General features: G+C 55.5%; 4 protein-coding genes across 4 annotated transcripts; 3 read left to right on the plus strand and 1 right to left on the minus strand.

Moving 5' to 3' along the window:
- Positions 1–1957: 1957 nt before the first annotated feature.
- On the plus strand, positions 1958–4224 carry TRAVEDRAFT_48939 (uncharacterized protein; the record flags this gene model as incomplete). Its single annotated transcript, XM_008041206.1, has 22 exons — positions 1958–2064; positions 2116–2194; positions 2249–2262; positions 2314–2355; positions 2410–2466; positions 2525–2534; positions 2585–2602; positions 2660–2685; positions 2737–2762; positions 2816–2850; positions 2905–2929; positions 2992–3003; positions 3060–3075; positions 3136–3175; positions 3234–3334; positions 3400–3446; positions 3513–3525; positions 3591–3618; positions 3674–3731; positions 3789–3813; positions 3867–3993; positions 4063–4224. 22 exons carry the CDS (start codon positions 1958–1960, stop codon positions 4222–4224), a joined length of 1068 nt encoding a protein of 355 aa, XP_008039397.1.
- A 3574-nt stretch (positions 4225–7798) lies between these two features.
- Positions 7799–10147, plus strand: TRAVEDRAFT_65520 (uncharacterized protein; the record flags this gene model as incomplete). The annotated part of the gene is made up of 22 exons (XM_008041722.1): positions 7799–7917; positions 7973–8051; positions 8105–8118; positions 8172–8213; positions 8264–8320; positions 8382–8391; positions 8452–8469; positions 8522–8547; positions 8607–8632; positions 8682–8716; positions 8779–8803; positions 8861–8872; positions 8929–8944; positions 9002–9041; positions 9099–9199; positions 9256–9302; positions 9351–9363; positions 9413–9440; positions 9492–9549; positions 9607–9631; positions 9686–9836; positions 9911–10147. 22 exons carry the CDS (start codon positions 7799–7801, stop codon positions 10016–10018), a joined length of 1050 nt encoding a protein of 349 aa, XP_008039913.1. The 3' UTR covers positions 10019–10147.
- Positions 10148–11380: 1233 nt separating this feature from the next.
- TRAVEDRAFT_169922 (alpha/beta-hydrolase) lies at positions 11381–12891 on the minus strand. The gene is made up of 7 exons (XM_008041723.1): positions 12718–12891; positions 12502–12663; positions 12338–12440; positions 12035–12284; positions 11784–11974; positions 11651–11735; positions 11381–11594 (listed from the first exon to the last, which is right to left on the minus strand). Exons 1-7 carry the CDS (start codon positions 12860–12862, stop codon positions 11511–11513), a joined length of 1020 nt encoding a protein of 339 aa, XP_008039914.1. The 5' UTR covers positions 12863–12891; the 3' UTR covers positions 11381–11510.
- An 879-nt stretch (positions 12892–13770) lies between these two features.
- TRAVEDRAFT_29806 (iron permease) lies at positions 13771–16872 on the plus strand. Its single transcript, XM_008040985.1, has 11 exons — positions 13771–13808; positions 13880–14025; positions 14082–14743; positions 14801–14943; positions 14999–15041; positions 15093–15201; positions 15260–15469; positions 15524–15570; positions 15624–15892; positions 15968–16063; positions 16130–16872. Exons 3-11 carry the CDS (start codon positions 14350–14352, stop codon positions 16538–16540), a joined length of 1722 nt encoding a protein of 573 aa, XP_008039176.1. The 5' UTR covers positions 13771–13808; positions 13880–14025; positions 14082–14349; the 3' UTR covers positions 16541–16872.
- The last annotated feature ends 1386 nt before the right edge of the window (positions 16873–18258 follow it).

Below are 18258 nucleotides of genomic sequence, written 5' to 3' on the forward strand. Positions count from 1 at the left end.
TCATCCCATAAGCTAAAATCCGCTCTCGGAGCGCAGGGGCAGTCTGAGGCACCCTCAGTGAGGAAGAGCCAAGTTGAGTGGCGTCGTTCTAGACACTGTAGGACGTTCAGGCTCAGACCGGTGCCAACGGATCGACAGCCGCCTGCACAGCTGAGGGATGCTCCGCAGCTGCGGCGTTGTAAGGATAGATTTGTTCATAACAGTAACAGCTGATGTCGAGGATAGAGAGCGATGAGCGATGGCATCCGTCCAACAGGGCAGAAGAAGCACGCACAGGTACGACGCGCGTTCTGGTCTTGGGAATGGGCGCGCCCATCGCCGAAGAAGGCCCGGCGTCTGTACACGAGTGAGGTCCGTGCGCTTAGCTTGCGAATCGCTCGCAAGTGTCCTACTAATTCAGTTTCCTAAGAGAGAGAATGACAATTGCTTCACCTCTCTGTACTGGATGCGATCCGGCATCATGTTACGTGCTCCCACCTGCTAGCAGATACATCACGACACTGTCCTCCAATCGAACTCGAGTGCGATTCAATGGCGAGAAGGTCGAAATAGATCAACGCTACACCGAAGGATGCAAGGATCATTCTCGGAACCTACGAGCTAGCGATACCTTGCCCATCACCCTGTCGGCCACATATTTCGGCGAGCTGCGCCGTATGAGCTGGTGGCGGTACTGTGAACAAATAAGTGAACGAGTAGAAGAGTAAGACGAGCGACGACTGTACATGCCTACCTCAATAAAGTGACATCCATCTCGGTAGTCCGTCATCAGCATCGCTAATGCAGAATTATGACAGACCAGAAATGGATGGGACGGTGGTAGTAGCGTGTCAGACGCTCATATTTGAGCACATCTTCTGTACGTCTGTCCTTGACCTGCCATGGTAAAACTCAGGTAAGCAGCTACAACCATATATATGGCAGTGGCGTACCGCTTCACACGCTTCCCAGTACGGGCCACAGCCGACTGAGAGAGCGGGGACCACCACTTGAACACGATCCGGGATTTGCGGTAAACTTCGAGTTGCGGGGCTGGCGCAGTAATTTTACGCGCGTCGAGAGGCTGACTTCGAGTTCACTGGCAACCAGTGGCAGGATGGTGCATTGTGCTCGATCCACAACCGTACGAGACCCCGATAGAATGCAAAGCATAGAAACAGACACGCGACCAATCAGCGCAGGAGGGGCGCGCAGAGGCTGCGGAGGTGCACCGTATGGGCAACGGGGTGGAAGCTAGTGGAAGAGACACTCAAACAGGGAAAAATCCGAGGAGCGCCCACGGAACAGACGAGCGCCCTCCTCACTCACGCCACACTCGGATGTCCGTCCGTTGAGTCACACCTCATTGGTATATTCCGACCGTTTCTGATCGCTTCTCAATTATCAAGATGGCGGTTTTTTCAAGTTCCTCAGCACTCCCGGCCAGGTCGAGCGCAAAGTCCGGTGCCCGTATGCAGCACGCGTTTGGGGTCCCTCTGGAGTTGTAATGGACCCCAGCCACCCGGAAAGGGCATTTCGGAGCGCCCACAAAGCACCGCATCTTGCTGGAACACCCGCACCCGGAGTACACGTTACCTCCTCACGTCTGGACACAACGCATACCCGTGCTATGGTCGGAGGACGGTTGAACACCGTCCACATGTTCTGTGCTCGATATGTCGGCCCGGCTTTCACATGTGGTCGGGCTCTGATCTTGGTTTGTTCCGAGGGCGCTATCTGTAAGCAGGGATTCTCACCGTGTATACACAAACGAAGCTGCTGTCCACGCGCATGAGCGCTGCTCGCAGAGCTGGTTCGTACAGCTCTGTGATCTCGCCCCAGGAAGAAGTTCAATATGGGCGGCATGCATCACCCCATCGATGATGCCGGGCCCCTGTCCCAAATCCTTAAACTCACCCTCCCTGCCATCTACTTCCTGCCACAATCTTGCATCGCCAGTACCCCAATGGCACCCACCATGACGCAGATCCCAGCAGGAAGCGAGTCCATCCCCGCGCTTCCAAAGGTGCCTCCGCTCGACAACACCGTCGGAGTGGTTCTCCTTTGCACCTTCCTGGGATGCATGTAAGTCTGTCCCTGCTTCGCCAGCTAGCGAAGGCTCATTTACCGTGACAGGCTCTTCGGTTTAACGATTCATCAGACCTATCGCTACTTCCGTCTTTACCCGACAGATGGATGGCGATTGAAGACATTCGTGGGTACACTCCTCTTTGAGAGCGTGCCCGACGTACTCATTTACTCGACACAGGTTACTGTACTTTTGTGAGTAGTACCGGGCCCTGTGAGGATCTTCGGTGACCTCACCTCACGCAGCGTCCTCGACGTCTTTCATACTGTTCTCACCATCCACATGTGGTGCGCTTTGGCCGACTTCTGCTTCTGAAGCCGAACTGAATGCCAACGTCGCAGTCATTTTTACCTGATCAACAATTACTTCAACCCCGCCCGACTTGTCGAGGGTGTATGGTGCGTCCAGTTCGCTCGCCACTTCATTCGTATGTACTCAAATACTCCGGTTCGCCAGGTCCATAAGGGTAAGACTTCAATTTGACGACGACGAACATCGACTAACATCGCATTCCAGATGAGCGTTATGCAGACCGTTCGTGCACCGCTGTTTGCCTTCTAGAGGGTATTGATTTGACTTTCACATGCGTAGGGCTGCGTGATCGTTGTATCCCATTGGTGAGTCCGGTACATCAGCAAGGTGGTCTTTTGCTGACAAGGCGTGCGTAGTTTCTACGCTCGGCGCATGTACTTATGTGAGTAGGATCAAGCCAACGATGGAGGATTTCGCTCACTGTATACTATCCAGTGGGAGGGGGGCGGCTCTGGCCGATCGTCTTCATCGTGAGTCTTCTGAACATCTTCTATATGCCCGCAACCACAACAACAATTCCGTAGATCACCTTGCTCACGGTCGAGTTCGGTAAGCACGGGTGTCGTTTCGCCACCTGATCACAACCTGACATCCTCCATGCGGGCTCCCAGGATTGTGTATTGGTGAGTCGGTGCACATCATACAGTGGGAATGCTTTAATCTTTACAACGTGAACTAGCCGCCACAGTCGAAGCGTGCGTACTCCAACTGATAACGCTATCGCGGACCGCGGTCACTGATGCGGCGATTTTCAGCTTCGTTCAAGTGACATTCGAGAACTACGCGAAATATGCTGTGAGTGTTACCTGTTCGTATAGCCTTCGTTTCTAGTGCTGACGTTTCCTCTAAATAGTGGGTGGTGTGTTCCGCGCTAGGAACGGCCGTGGTCGTGGACGTCTTCGTTTCTGCGGCCCTCATCTACTATTTGCATAGCAGCCGCACCGGCTTCAAGAGGTATGCAGCTGTTTCAGATAACGCACTGCGCACTAGATGTTCACGTTTACCATCTGCTCTGGCAGGACGGACTCTCTCCTCGACGTGCTTATGGTCTATGCTATCAATACTGGTGAGTCTGCAGACACACCGACGTCCCCGTGGCCCATCTACTTAATTACACCTTTCCTATCTCTAGGCTTATCTACTAGGTGCGTGCGCCTCGTACTACCTGTTTTTGTACGGGAATCTCACGCGCCTTGTTCGCCACACTTAGCATCGTCAGCCTAGCGGCGGCACTCACCGTACGACAAATCCTGACAATCTCCGCAAATGCATTCTGACATGCCTTCCTCTCAGGCGATTATCATGCCCAGGAATCTCGTCTACAGCGGACTGTACATCATATCGTCGAAATGTACGCTTCATGTCAGCGGTCGCGGTCCCCTCAGCTATACTGACCTCTCTTCTGCAGTGTATGCGAATTCGCTCCTAGCTGTGTGCGTACCACCCAACCACGGTCACATCGCGCTTCCTCTCACACATGCCGCAGATTGAACTCCCGCAGGGCCCTGGTGGACAGGGATATGGAAGGCTTCGATACAGGCTCGTTCGGAATGAGGGTCGTTGACGCACGCGACCTGAACCCAATCGACTTCAAGACGCCCTCTAACCCACGGGTACGTGGCGCGTCATCACGCCTTGATCCCGTGCTCTCTGTTCCCATCCGCTGACTGCTGCGTTCACAGGTGCCGCCCGCGCAGACTGTCATTGACGTTCGAGTCACAAAGGAGATCTATGTAGACGGGGTCCCCGTTCCCCCGGGCAGCCCTGACTGGGGCAGCGTTCTGGACATCAGCGAGGGGCGTATCGGCGAGAGCACCTCAGCGTTGAGCGTCGAAGCGCCCTAGGTACTAGCATCGGACAATTAGCAACGCGCAGTTCTTTTTATGTATTACAATGCTGGTTGTATCACCACCCCCCTTCTCCATGTTGCATGCGCGCGCCAGGCAGGATGCGTGGGCATGTCATGCCATCCATTCATCCTACCTGTCTTCTCGTGCATGCCTGATATCCCCTGTATCTATCGGGGATGTTGTAGCTACCTTCGTCGATTTTAGAAGCGGACTCTCGGAACCCAATACATACACGATGTCAACCGCGAACTCTGAGTCGTCTGCTTCTCTACATGTGGCGTGTCGCTTTCATAAATTTCCTCGTAGTCCGGCAAGTACGACACGCGGGTACTTATTAAATGGACAAGCCGAGTTCTTGCGAAGCGGGGTCGCGGAACGGACGCGCCGGCCTCATCAGGCGTCCGCTGACATCCCGCCGTCGGGCAACATTGATCGAGGGTGAGAACACCGCCACATCGGGCGCGGCCACTACATTCGATCGTCGCGGGAGCATCTTTCCATTGATCGGGGTCTGGGGAATACAATAGCACAGCAGAGAGTGCGAAATTCTCAGATACCGGACGGCGGAAGATCAAGAACTTGAGATGGCCTCTCGCGGGAGACTCGTTTCGGCTACCAACTTCAACAACTTGCCGCGCAACGCGAGATCGGTGCAATGTACTGCGAAGTGGTGCAAGTCTACGAGAGACCGGTGAGCCATAAAGCGAGTGAGCAAGGAAGTGGCAGACTGGGCTCGTCTGCGAGCACATTCTCAACGTAGTCTTAAGAGAGGCCAGAGAGCGCCGCACTCATAGCCGCAACGTTGTCTATGTCGCATCATCGAAGACATAGCATGACTACAACAATACGGCTCCCGTGTTGTACTAGTAGGACTTTGAACATGGCGTTGATGAGCCAAACTTGAGCTTCACTCGAACGCCGCGGGTACAGTACAACTGTCGTATGTACGAGCAGTCACGGAGCTTCGGACTAGGTACAAGCAGGTTTATCGGACATGACTCCGGGCTTCTGAGATCTTAAGTTCAAGTTAAGGATGTTCCTGCGCACATCTATACGTCGTAAAATGTTCTCATACAGAAGCATGATACAGTCGAAGCAGAAGCACGATCCACCGTCTCACCCAGTACTTCCCCGCGTGTACATAGCGATGGTGCAATATATACATGTCCAAAACTGTGGGGTACACAGTCTTGTGCATGCATATAGGATACAATCGCGCGTACTCTGAATTGCGGGTCTGCACTGGGCTGGAGACAGTCGAGTGCTGGAAAGACGGGATTCACAGACTGAGATTTATAGCATGAAGTGAGCGCTGTCGAGGGCCTTGGAGGGTGTACGATGGGCTGTGCGATATCGATAAGGAAGACGCCGACGCCCAAGCACAAGGAGAGACGTGCGCTGGAGATGGGCACTTCCGAAGTACAACCAGACATCCTCTTTGGGCTAGGGACCATCCGCAGCGAGGGGACCCCTGTCACGCCGTAAGCGATCTATCGACAGGCGCGCAAACAACGCTCACCGTATCAACCGGAAATAGCTAGCTCTCTCCATCCACCCTCCCAGAGTCCCATGCACAGAAGCCGCCGCGCATGGCTCACGGCTCGACAGGGCGAAATGTGCTCCTCGTGAGTCTATAACTCCCGATGGCTGTCCAATAGGCCGCTCGTCGCACGGAGCGGAATTACGCCGACACCGTTCTCTCATGCGCCCACAAAGGTTGGTAAGGCGAACGATCGCACGCAGCCAACGACGCGATGGATTTTCCGCCAGGGCCTCGCGCTCGTCCACGCACCCCCGAGTCGGCGTCCGCAGCAGCCCCTCTACGGGCGGCGGGCATGCCACGCACCGCACCCGAATCAATTGAAGAATTGTGGGTCCATGGGAAGATCAATCACCTGATATTTGGGGGCGCGAACGGTCCAGCGCTGGCAGCGGAGTTACGCAGATAGCGAGAGCCCTCACCGCGCGGGCAGCGGGCTTCCTCCATCTCCGTGTGGTTTGGAAGAACGTCGGTACGATGCCTTCCGATGCTTAGACAATCGTAATTAGCGCTCTATGTATCCGACGCATCCCTGTACCGGCAGATGGGCAGAATACGTACCCGCGAGGTACGTCAAGCACGCCTGGAGGTGTCACTTACCGCATGACCTTCGAGCGACGGTCTGTGCTTGGGGCGTGAAATGGAAGTCGCCATCTTCCGCGCGCATCTCAAGGATTTGGGGCTCAGCCCCACGATACATGGGAGACCAGCACCAGGGCGACGGGCCCAATCGGTGGGAACGGTGTTGACTCATAGAGACAGAGGGGTATCTCACGGTCGACTGCGTCTCGCGGCGCGCCATATACCGCATACGAGTCTTGTATTCACTGTGTGAGTCAGATAGATGGAACGACACAAGGGTGAGCGGTGAGATTGGAGTGCAAGAGTGAGTGAGTGAGTGAGTGAGTGAGGAGACACGCCATGTACGAACTTGGGCACCGTGAGAATCTGTATTATTATAGCTCGGCAAAGCCGGCCGGCCTCTCCGGCCCTTGCCGACACGTACCACCACCTACCATACGACGGTCCTTGCCCAGCGCAGTCGCTAGTCGATTCGTTCAACACCATAGAAAGTAACTTCTGAGGGCGTGATTACGTGAAAAAATCCTCACAGCCCATACTACCGACGCTCCTTTCCAAATCATGTGAGGAAGCTTCTCAACAAGCGCATTCGCCTGTCAGTACCTCAGTCTACCCACGGTAGCGTTGTTTGCGACTCTTTATCTACGACCGGTACTAAAGCGTTTTGACATAGGAACTTGTGCACATCGGGTACACGCTTTCCGGTATCAAAATCCGCGGCACGACGGTCAAATTCTCGTGCTCCCGATGATGAACTTTCCACTGTGCTGGCGCTGTTCCATCTGCTCGTCCGAGCGCTCCGAGAAGCTTCAAGCTGATACGATCCGTCCCTCATCTGCGAGGTTCATTTGAGGTGCCCAGCGTACCAGGTCATCAGCTCGCGCGAGCGGGTGTTCACTTTTGTAGCACCTGGATTTTGACTGGCACTGTTGGTCGGTCGTCGATTTTGGAGTCCGGACAGTTGTCCGTGGTAAATCGACGCCACCGTCAAGGACTAAACGTGGTGATGCGCCTGCGGAGTTATGCACCTCAGCTATGATAGGAGCGATGTTCTTCTCAGAGGTACGGTTCCATACCTATTGGACAGCCCTGTTGCTGTGCACGGCGGTATGCACCAGTGACGCTTCTCGCATCTCTGTTGCTCCCCCAATCCTTTCGCGCTGGGGGCCGCTGGATGCTCACAGGCCTCATGCACGCCACATGGGCACCCGAGAACGAGAGTCCATGGTCGGATTCTCAATCCTTGTGTATACGTCCGGATCGCATCCCCGTGCCTGTATGGGCGCTGATTTCGTTTGTCGATGGCTTTCATGACGAGCGCCACCGGGACCGCTCATACTCCTGATGCCCAAAAAGAAGCATTCCCAGGTATATATGCCACCCTCTTCTTCGAAGACGAGATCGCGCCTGCAGCAACCTCATTCAAGTTCTACCCTATCGTCAAGCATGGCTGCTATCCCTCAGGATGAGCTACCCGGCCCCGCGGCCATCGCTGCAATCATCGCCGCCGTGGATCTGGAGCGCACCTTCGGGGCGTATTTGGTTTGCACTTGTCTGGCGTGCATGTAAGTCTGACATCACTCCCTCTCGTGCGCACTCGCCTGACTGTTCTCGATGCAGCATGTTCGGGTTGACGACCCACCAGACCTATAGGTACTATCGCCTGTATCCGACGGATCTTCTCAGCCTCAAGATTCTGGTGCGGCGCATCCTCGTTCTGTCATTTTGATTTTCTAATCATGTCGTACTCAGGTGTTCATTATCTTGTGCGTAACTACTTGCAAGGCTCTCGTCATTCCAAAGTTAAGACATTGCCCAGGATGCTTGACGTGCTGCATACGATCTCCGGCATTCATATCTGGTACGTCCAGTCCGTCAACACACCTGGCTTCTTTTGACGAATCCCACCAGTTACTTTTACCTCGTTACCAACTTCTTCAATCCTGGCCGCCTCGCCGACGGTGTCTGGTAAGCGGATGGGTCATGGCGACCACGTATAACGCCACCTCTGACGCTTATTTGTCCGCAGGTCTATCAGGGTAAGACCTTTTGCGCGCCCGCTGATGCTAAGTGCTGACTCATCTGACCCGCGAACCTAGCTTATCATCTTGGAGACAGTAAGTCCGCCCCATGTCTCTACAAGAAGCATCGACTAAACACTTACATCAGGGGTTGATCATCCTTTGTTCCCATTGGTATGTCTGACTTGCTGCCGATTGCAAGTATATCCTGACGAACCTTACTCGACAAACAGCTTCTACGCGAGGCGTCTCTTCTTCCGTAAGTTGAGCGGTCCTTGTTGTGTGATATTTCTGAGCGGCGGTCGCAGTCAGCAATCGGAACTGGATTCCTGTCGCTACAATTGTGAGTGCTCTTCCAAAATCTTTGCGCTGGACATCCCATCCCGACCATGTCACCGTTGTCAGGCCTCCCTGCTACTCGTGGAAATCGGTAAGTACGTCTAATCACTCCCGCTCCACACCCACTCAGCCGTCATGTATCACACAGGTTTCTGCATAGGTATGATACATTTACAACAATCAGTGCGCGTCAGTTACTGATATTGGACGCTGCAGCCGCTGCTATAGAGTCGTACGTGACCGCGCCCACCATCAATATGTCCCCATCTAACGCCCAGCGCGTGTACAGATTCGTTCAAGTCTCGTTTGCCAAGTTCATCAGATACAACGCAAGACATTCTCATCGCACTCGCTGCCATATTGTTGCTGACAATAAGTGTCTATAGTATCTTTTGTGGACGATCCTTGTCGTTGCGGTGGCAATCGACGTTCTCGCGGCTGGAACCCTGACCTACTACCTGCGTAAGAGTCGCACGGGGTTCAGAAAGTGCGTCATATTATAGGCGACGTCGGGGGAAGTTCTGCTCATATGGTATCATGTAGGACGGACTCTATGGTCGACATACTAATGGTGTACGCGATCAACACGGGTAAGTGGGCCAACACTGCATGACGAACCGTGCTGACTGTCCTTCCAGGCCTCTCCACCAGGTGCGCTTCTTCTTGTTTTTAGTCGCCCTCGTTCCTAAAGTATCCTCAGCATCTTGAGCGTGGCTGCATTGATCTGCGTACGTTCTCGACCTCGTTTGATTTGTCCCCAGCTTACATTTTACGTCTAGGCCCTTGTCATGCCCGATAACCTGGTTTACAGTGCCATCCTTCTGATCTGCTCCAAGAGTACGTCCAGCGTCTCAGTCATTTGGCGTATGCTCTGTACCTGACATTCACTCTCAGTGTACTCCAACTCCTTGCTCGCAGTGTATGTGTATTCCTACTTCGTTCTCCGTGCCACTACTAACTCTCAGCGTTCTAGCCTCAACTCCCGACGCTCGCTGCTCGACAAAGGCATGGAGGGCTTTGAAACGGGCTCCTTCGGACTGGAGGCTCCGGAGAAGCCCATCCAGCCCTCGTCCCCAGGTCTCGGCGTACTCGCGTTTAGGCCTATCTTGCCAGCGTTGGCTAAGGTGTGCCACACCCGGGCCCCTGTCCCTCGCTCGTCATCAGCGTCTGACTCCGACCTTCCCTCTTGGATCTCCAGAGAAGCCCAGCCACCATCGATGTCACGGTGACGAGGGAAACGTTCGTCGACATTTCGCCCCAAGCTGCGCATGCGGCCCTCCGGCGGAGCGTTGGCTCCGGCCTGTAGTAGTCCCCCCATCCCTCGTCGTCGTCGATCACCACTCCCCCACCCTACTCTTCATGATTCGAATGCAACGCACCTCGTCTTCAGTTCTTGGTTGTATGTAGGACGCTTGTTGTAATTCATGTATGCCACCATAGATTCAGCGTTCGCCAACGGCGGCGCTCATCATGTACCGCGCGTTGTCCGACCGTGTCTCTCACACCGCCTTCAAATCGCGGGCCGCGGTGCGTCCGTGAACAGGGTCGCATTCCGCGATAAGTGGTCATGAGGCTGTCGGAGCCCAGGCTCATCATCATTGCTAGCGCCGTACGCGTGTGCGGCGCGCACAACAGCCGCAGTACCGCGACGTTCGAACGGAATCTGTTACATAAATTCCACCAGAACCTAAGTCATGCAGGCGCGGCTGGGGCGCTCAGAAGCCCCGCCTATCCCATGAAGGGAAGCATTCCGACAAACGCGTGAGACCCCGCGCGCCCGTCCGATGGATTCGTGCCGCAGCCTCCCAGCTCAGCTGCCCCCCGTCGGAGATGACCCCTCTTCCTCTTCTTAAGACCCACTGCTCTATGTATGTACGTTGACTGATTGCGCTCACGACCTGTCTTCAAACTCATCGAACTTCGTGATCCCCGCAGGCCTTGTCCCCACTCTGCGCGGCACGGCGCCAGCGCTCCGCCGGAACTTGTGCGTGGGCAAGGATCTTCGCGCTCAATTTGGCGAATGGTAGACGCCATGAGCACATTCCGCATGCTTCATCTTCGCACAATCTGCTCCCAGCGCCCGGGAAATGAAGGACTCCGGAGCGCGTTCTGAGCGCTGCAGGATCTATTGTACTCGCGGTGTCATGCTTCTCGAGTTCTCAAAGCGCTCACTGATTGCGCCCAAGAAGACACTGCTTCCTGAAACGACTTCGAATACGACCCTTGTATCGCGGACCGCCTCACCGCGGCAGGACGCCCGCGATAGCAGAGTATACCGCCACTACGATCTCCATCGCTCCCTCAATGACCCGGTGATGTCGCTGAGGTCGTACAGGACGGGATAAACCCGCTGAGCCACGCCGGCGCTGCATCGGACGTGTTGTGGGCGCCATGGTCGCCATGAGCAACACCGGGTTCTAGCGCAGACGCATGCACGAGACTCTTGTAAAGCCTTGGGGCATGCATACGAGCCAAAGCGCAGCCTTGCCGCAAACATGGCATGCCCTCGTCTTGGGCAACACCCGAGGCTGGGCAGCAAGAACGAAAGCATCCTGACAGATGTGTCCCTCCTGCTGCTTCCGATGTCTTCTACTCACCTTCACCCTCGGTAGAATCTGCGCACGAAAGTCGAGCTGTGCAGGGCGGATCTCCTATCACTCTTGGATCAGCACACTCACAAATGTTATACTCGCTCGACTCGCTCGTCCATACTGGTACAAAAAGGTCAGTGAAATAGTTGGTCGTCGTGGAATCCGTGCGTTGGCAGTTGTAAAGCCCCGCGTTGTCCTACTGTGAGTTCACAGGTTGGACCGAGGGCCGCTCATGGAGACGAGGATGCGGTTAAGGGCCACCGCCAATTCATCCGGGTTCTCTTGAACGACCTGTATGTCGACGGCGTGAGTCGCTTCGTGACGGGCGACGGAGAAGCGCAACTCACGAAGTGACCCGCGCCAGGCACCTGCTGGACGGATGCAACATTCTTCAACAGCTTCATAACCGACTCATGCATGCCCTCAGGGTTCCTATGCATGTTGCGGTTAGCGGCTCTCAAAGGGCTACAATGCACGTACATGTTGTCGTTGCGCTCGCCTTGGATGAAGTGGATGGGCACAGGCTCGAGCATGCGCAGCCTGTCCCCGACGCGGAAGTGCGGGTCGATATACCGGTATGCATGGCCCTCCTGGCTCTTTGCGCAGGCCAGCGACACCTTAGTGACGCTCTTATCGCCTTCTTGGACCTTAATGTCCCTTAACCCGTGTTTCTGCGAAAGAGTTAGTTTGCTTCGTACACCAGAAAGAAAATCAGTGTCTCAGAGCCTCACAACGTAGAGCTGGAGCACCCGCTCGTCCCATACAATCCAAGGGATGCGCTTCTGGAAGTACTCGAGCGCCTCGTCGCGATTATTCCATGTGTCGCGTCGCTTCTTGACTGCGTTGAAGACAGCATCGAGGGTAGCGTGACACTCGTCACGCGTCTTCTCATACATCGCCCTAGACATTAAGGCATCCTCGACGAGTATGATCGCCTCGTAATTCACCGGACGAAGGGGGCCCGGGATGGTAGCCAAGATCCTAAAGGTGGGAGGTTAAGATGCGCGCAGCCGGTGAACAATGTGTGCGCTTACATTGCGCTCGCTCCAAGCGAGTGCCCGATACTGACGAGTCTGTGTCCATCTAGCACTCCGGACGCGATGAAGGCCGCGAGACCCTCACCCCAGTCATCGACACCTACAGTCATTCGATATCTACTGAGAAGCGCGCATCTCATCGGTATACGAACACGGCTTACTCAGAGGAGTGTCCAGTTGCGCAAGGGCTTCATTGTTCCAGGAGGAAGATTCCCCGTGGTTCTGCATGTCAAAAGACCAGATCTCGCGGATTATGGGCTTTCCCGCGGCCTCATCCTCTGGGGAAAGGATGCCGGCGATCGTAGGCTCCCACACCTCCTTATCTAGGCTTGAGGTGAGTACGGCAAATCACGCGAAACAAGTAGGCATTGACGTACGGGAGCCTGTGCAGTGGAAGAAGAGTAGCGTGAAACCCTTGCGATCGCTGAACTCCGGTACATATCGCTTCGCAATCAGCCTGAGGCCATCCTTGACGCGTCGACTAGGCAACAAGGGCCGCAAGGTCGTCGTTGTGTAGGTCATGTCGTAGGACAGCGGGAGTTGGACGCAGGATAGCGACGCAGTTCAGGATAAGGATGTGCAAGGCTCTTACACGTTTGGGCGGGATACGAACCTGGGAATATCACGGACAGCGTTGAGACAACCCACGAGAAGCGCAGGAAGGTCCCGAACTCTGCATTGCGGTAATGGAATCAATGAGAAGATGCGGCGCGGTCATGATGACATGCTCCTCCCCGACGGCCGTCTCCGGCGCCGCGATGGTGGCCCAGGCGTCAACTACGTCCCGGCAGCCATCTCGGGTGACGGGCCCGAGACGACCTTACAGAATCAGCCGCTAGCATGAATCGATACCAATCGCACAGCCGAATGATGAACAGCAGGAGAAATACGGCGCCGGGCGGGGACATGCATGCACAAACAACCTTGTTGTGGTCCTCCGGACAGGGGAAAGTCCGGTGCGGCGGTCTACGGCGGACGAGGTCTGTTGAGGTGCGCCCGCTGCGCCCTGGCATCTTACGTGACATCAAGACCGTTGACGGACAACCCTGGAAGAGGGGTGGAGTCTGTCAGGGGCGGAGACCATGTGTCGTTGCGACGCATACTCACCAGCAGATAGAAGTCCCGGGTTGATGAACACGGGATGTGCCCTTACGGCGCGCACGAACGTCGCTTGCACCCCGTGGAATTCGGGTGCGCCAAGACGCGACTGGCAGCTTGGGGCGTGTCTTGTTCAAGACGAGCACCATTACCACGCATAGAGTGCGCACGGAGGCTGGGGATCCGGCCTCACCGGATTTCGGAGATAGTAGTCGTGGAAAAGGATGCGTTGAGAAGCGCTCATGGCCCAGGCGGGCGCTACGAGTACGAATACGCGAGAGCGCCGTGGTACTGCACAGTTCCCAAAGACCATGTGCCTGCTTTGATTTTCTGGGATTTCGCATGGGGGCGTCAAATTGCATCCGACACAGTGAGTCACTACGCATACCGGGGTTTGCAATGGGCAGCTGACAACTGCCGATCCACCGCCGATCTGGATAGGACGAACGAAGGGCTGTCTGGGGGCTTCCGTCGCAGCCCATGGCCGTCCATGCCTGCACTGCGTGGGTAATGTTGTCGCTAGACGCGATGTACAGGCCTGATGTACACCGCCCGAAGTGCAGGTTGTTCCGGCGCACACCGTATGCGTACGTTGCCGAACCATCTTCTCTATGTGCGGTCCATCCGATGATCGATGCCTTAGCTCTCTCTCTCAACCCCCTGGGCGGCCTTGCAATCCGAGCGCGCTGGTGTGGGCGTACCAGCGCCGAGCCAAGCTGTGATTTCGTATCCCATCCGAGAGGATACCGTTCATCTTCCATCTCACAGAAGGTACGGACCTTGCACACCTATGAAAAACGGGCTAGTGGATACCCTCCGGACTTCCGATATATGGTTCACACGTCTGGCGCACCCAGAACAGGCACACTTCCCGCTCTTTCCCCTGCGCATTCCTCCGAAGTCGCCAGACCATGGCCACTTCGTCCCTTGACTCCCAAGTGAAGATCGTCACCCCGATGTCCCAACCGTCCCTCGTATCCCCCCCTCCCGCGAAGACCACGAAAGGCTCCGTGTTCTGGCTCTCCTTCACCGCTGTAGTAGTGTGCAACTTTCTCAGCGCGCTCGATGTCACTGCTGTCTCGACTGCGCTACCCACCATTACCGATGAGCTGAAGGGAGGCGACGACTTCGTCTGGGTCGGGGCTGCTTATGGTCTCGCTGCCGCATCCATACTGCCTTTCTCTGGTCGCGCGGCCGATATCCTCGGTCGACGTCCGGTCATGATGACATGTGTGGGCTTCTTCTTCGTCGGAAGCGCCTTGGCTGGTTCTGCCCGGAGCATGAATATGCTCATTGCAGCAAGGAGTGCGTCAAAGTTTGTGTTACCAATCAGACATCTGTACTGACCTCACATTATGGCAGCCGTACAGGGTGTGGGCGGGGGAGGAATCATCAACCTTGCCTCCATCATCACTTCGGACCTCGTCCCTCTCGCGGAGAGAGGCGTGTACCAGGGGTTCCTTGTCTTGACGTGGGCGTTCGCTGCTGCAATCGGCCCCGCAATCGTACGTTATTCGATGATTGTGCGATTACCCTCTGCTAATGGTCGCGATAACTCAGGGAGGCTCTTTGGCTCAGAAAGCGTCCTGGAGATGGTTGTTCTGTGAGTCTCGTCAAGTTCGCTCCTTACAGTAGTCTTATACGTCTTCCGTAGATCTCAACCTTCCCCTCGCTGGAATCGCTTTCGTCCTCGTTGCCCTCTTCTTGAGGGTCCGTACGCCTAGCGGCTCGCTACGGGACAAGCTGGCGCGTATTGACTGGGTGTACGTGCTTCATGTTCCGACGCGATATATTCCTGACGTAAACCGCGTCCCACTGCAGGGGCAACCTGATCATCATCATCGGGACGACACTGGCTCTGGTTGGCCTGACGTGGGGCGGCATACATTTCCCGTGGAACTCAGCGCATGTCCTCGCGCCGTTGATCATTGGCGGCGCATTCATGGCGATCTTCTTCGTATACGAGTTCTTCGTCCCGAAGGAACCGACGGTACCATTCGACATCATGACAAACCGGACGAGTCTCAGCGGGTGAGTGCTGCTGCCAGCTAGAGAAGCCAGGACTCACCGCATCCTGTTCCTCAGATACATCTCTACTTTCTTCCACGGCATCGTCAGCATATCGATCATTTGTAAGTTACTTGGCGCTGTACTCAGGATTCGCTGCTTACAGCGTGATTTCCAGACTATCTCCCTGTCTACTTCCAGGCATGCATGGCAGCCAGCCCCATCAAGTCGAGCATCAATCTCTTCGCTACCGCACTTGTGTGCTCTCCCTTTTCGTTGATCGGGGGAGTACTGGTGAAGGCATTGAACAAGTACCGCCCTGCAAACTACCTTGGATGGATGTTTACAATCATTGGCGTTGGCTTACTGTCATTACTCAAGTTCGACTCGGGCACAGCGGCTTGGGTGGGGTACCAGATCATCTCCGCTGCCGGAATCGGTATCATCGTACGTGAACCTCTGCCCGACGTTGTCCCTGAGCAACTACGCGCAATCCATTAACACGCACTCTCTGGACTGTAGTGGGCGTGCACCATCTTCCCGATCCTTGCGCCGTTGCCTGTCACCCGAGCGGCCTCCGCACTGGCGTTCTACAACTTCTGCCGGACCTTCGCGCAGGCAAGTTCCATCCATAGTACCCTTGCTAGCCACTTGTACTGATTATAGCTGTCCGGCGCCATACAGACATGGGGCGTGGCTATTTCCGCAAGTATTCTGCAGAACGAGCTCAAGAAACGGCTCCCGCCGGCGTTCGTCGCGCAGTTCCCCGCCGGCATCGAGATCGCGTACGCCGCGATCCCCGTCATCCGCACGCTCGACGAGCCGCTCCGGACGGAGGTGCGCATCGCGTTCGCGGAGAGCATGGCCGTCGTCTGGAAGGCGATGATCGGCTTCTCCGCAGCGGGCTTCCTCACGCTCTTCCTCCTCCGCGAGGTCCCAATGCAGAAGCACACGGACGAGACGTACGGGCTCCAAGGGGGCGCCCCCTCGTCGGCCTCGGACGAGGAGGAGGGCGACGCCGCGAAGGCGAACGCGACGAGCGTGGAGCTGTCCGCGATGCCCTCCACCATGCACGTCAACGCGCACAGCGCCTAAGCGCATATGGGCACTGGGCACTGAACATTAGACATTGGACATCAGGCAGCGGGCGATCATTCGTTCTCGCGCGTGCCGAACGTGTATATTGCACCGGCGTGCACTGTGGAGCGTGCGGCTGCTCGACTGTCGGTCTTGCTGGCCACGCCCGTGTCTTGATGTAACTGGCCATACTGGACAATCTGCTTATGACCGTAACGCCGATATGATGTATCTTTAGCTGCGCTGCCAGTGGCTGGAGCCAGTGTACTGGGACGTAGCCTATTTATTCATTGTCAACGACCGCGGCCGCATGTGCGCGCCGGTGGTCATGGCACTTACATGACTGTCCACGATGGCTTGTCGAATGCCTCTTCGATGCTACGACGTGTTCGTGATACCAGGGACGTCGTGTGTGCCGTCCGCAGAGTTTTAACCGGACTGGCACTAGTCTTACTACTGACGACTCCGTTCCTTCGTGGATGATGACCATCATCTAGAGAAGCTCTGACGGTCTGTTGCATAATCTCTAGAGAAGTTGAGTAGCAGATTTAGTTACGTCGAGAAGGTGGCAGGAACGCTATAAGGTCACTCCTATTTAGCAGTCTAAGAGTGACTATATCGAAGAGAGGCGATACGACATCAACAACAGGCGAAGTGCATTCGAACGATGAGATTCATGCTGATCAAAACGTATTGGTGGGCTGTGCAAAGAAGCCCTGACGAGGATAGCACTCACAACGGGACGACAGACAGGGCAACGGTTGTTGATGTGGATGCGTAACCGAATAGCTGCCACTGTACTAGTATAGCGAAAGAGTGCATGCATCACTCCCGTCAGCCGGGTGCTCATCGTGTCGTTTGGACCTCGGGGTCTATGGTTCGCACAGCACAGTGCAGCCTCCAGGTACAGGTCTGGTCTTGAGGTGCAGCCCGTCTCCCGTAAGCTGGGCGGCTTTGCCGACCGACTTCAACCAGCGCACATCGTTGGGAGTTCATGGACGCGTTGGGGCGCCAGGCATTGAGGTACTTATGGTAGTGCTATTTAAAGAGGGTTAGCAGAAATAACAGATCTAATACGAGGAACGTGCTCACCCTGCGCAGATACCCGGGCCTTAAGCTTGTGCGTCCTGCAATCAACGGGCTGGCGGGACGGCTGGTAAGATGACCGCTGTATGCTCCCAACTTCAGTCACGCTCTCGAATCTTACATTGATTAGGAAATACGGCGTCGTTGCCGGCCTATACTGCTGATAGTTCTCAGATATCGGCGTTGAGGGCTGCTGCATTCACGTGTGCCAGTGGTGGACTTGCCCGGTGCTATATAGAAGCTCTTCGGCCCATAGAGACGCGAAACCTGTCCGAGTTAGCCAGAAGGTGTCAGGTAGTATCATCCGAGTTATGACCGATAGGGAATTGGAAGTTGTTGTCAAGTTGAACGTCGCCCAGCGGCCACACGCGGAGCGTGTGTTTCGCGAAGGAGGACCTTGAGTTCAAGTTGGCAGATGTAGTACTCGGTGCTGATTGATTTCACAGAACTATGAGAAGACTTGAGAGCTCAGCGCTCGACGCGCACCGTTGCAGACAACGTGGATAGCCTCGAGCCTGACAGAAGAGGCGAAGGATGGTGGTATGAGTCGGATCGAGTTCCTATGCACACCGGCCCTCTATAAGGAGAGTCCCGATTCCGTAAGCGGAAATGGGCGCTTATTGGACGCATCTGTCAATGGCAAGTGAAGC

The sequence above is a fragment of the Trametes versicolor genome (assembly GCF_000271585.1).
Source record: "Trametes versicolor FP-101664 SS1 unplaced genomic scaffold TRAVEscaffold_7, whole genome shotgun sequence".
Taxonomy (NCBI): Eukaryota; Fungi; Basidiomycota; class Agaricomycetes; order Polyporales; family Polyporaceae; genus Trametes; species Trametes versicolor.

Excerpts from the sequence above, each read along its gene's own strand:
- TRAVEDRAFT_169922 (XM_008041723.1), bottom strand. The coding sequence starts at position 12,862 with ATGACCTACACAACGACGACCTTGCGGCCCTTGTTGCCTAGTCGACGC. Across the intron at positions 11,975-12,034 it reads GGGTGCTCCAGCTCTACGTT|AAACACGGGTTAAGGGACAT; the intron begins GTGAGGCTCTGA and ends ACTCTTTCGCAG. Across the intron at positions 11,736-11,783 it reads GGCGAGCGCAACGACAACAT|GAACCCTGAGGGCATGCATG; the intron begins GTACGTGCATTG and ends CAACATGCATAG.
- TRAVEDRAFT_29806 (XM_008040985.1), top strand. The coding sequence starts at position 14,350 with ATGGCCACTTCGTCCCTTGACTCCCAAGTGAAGATCGTCACCCCGATG. Across the intron at positions 15,042-15,092 it reads GTCCTGGAGATGGTTGTTCT|ATCTCAACCTTCCCCTCGCT; the intron begins GTGAGTCTCGTC and ends CGTCTTCCGTAG. Across the intron at positions 15,470-15,523 it reads AACCGGACGAGTCTCAGCGG|ATACATCTCTACTTTCTTCC; the intron begins GTGAGTGCTGCT and ends CCTGTTCCTCAG.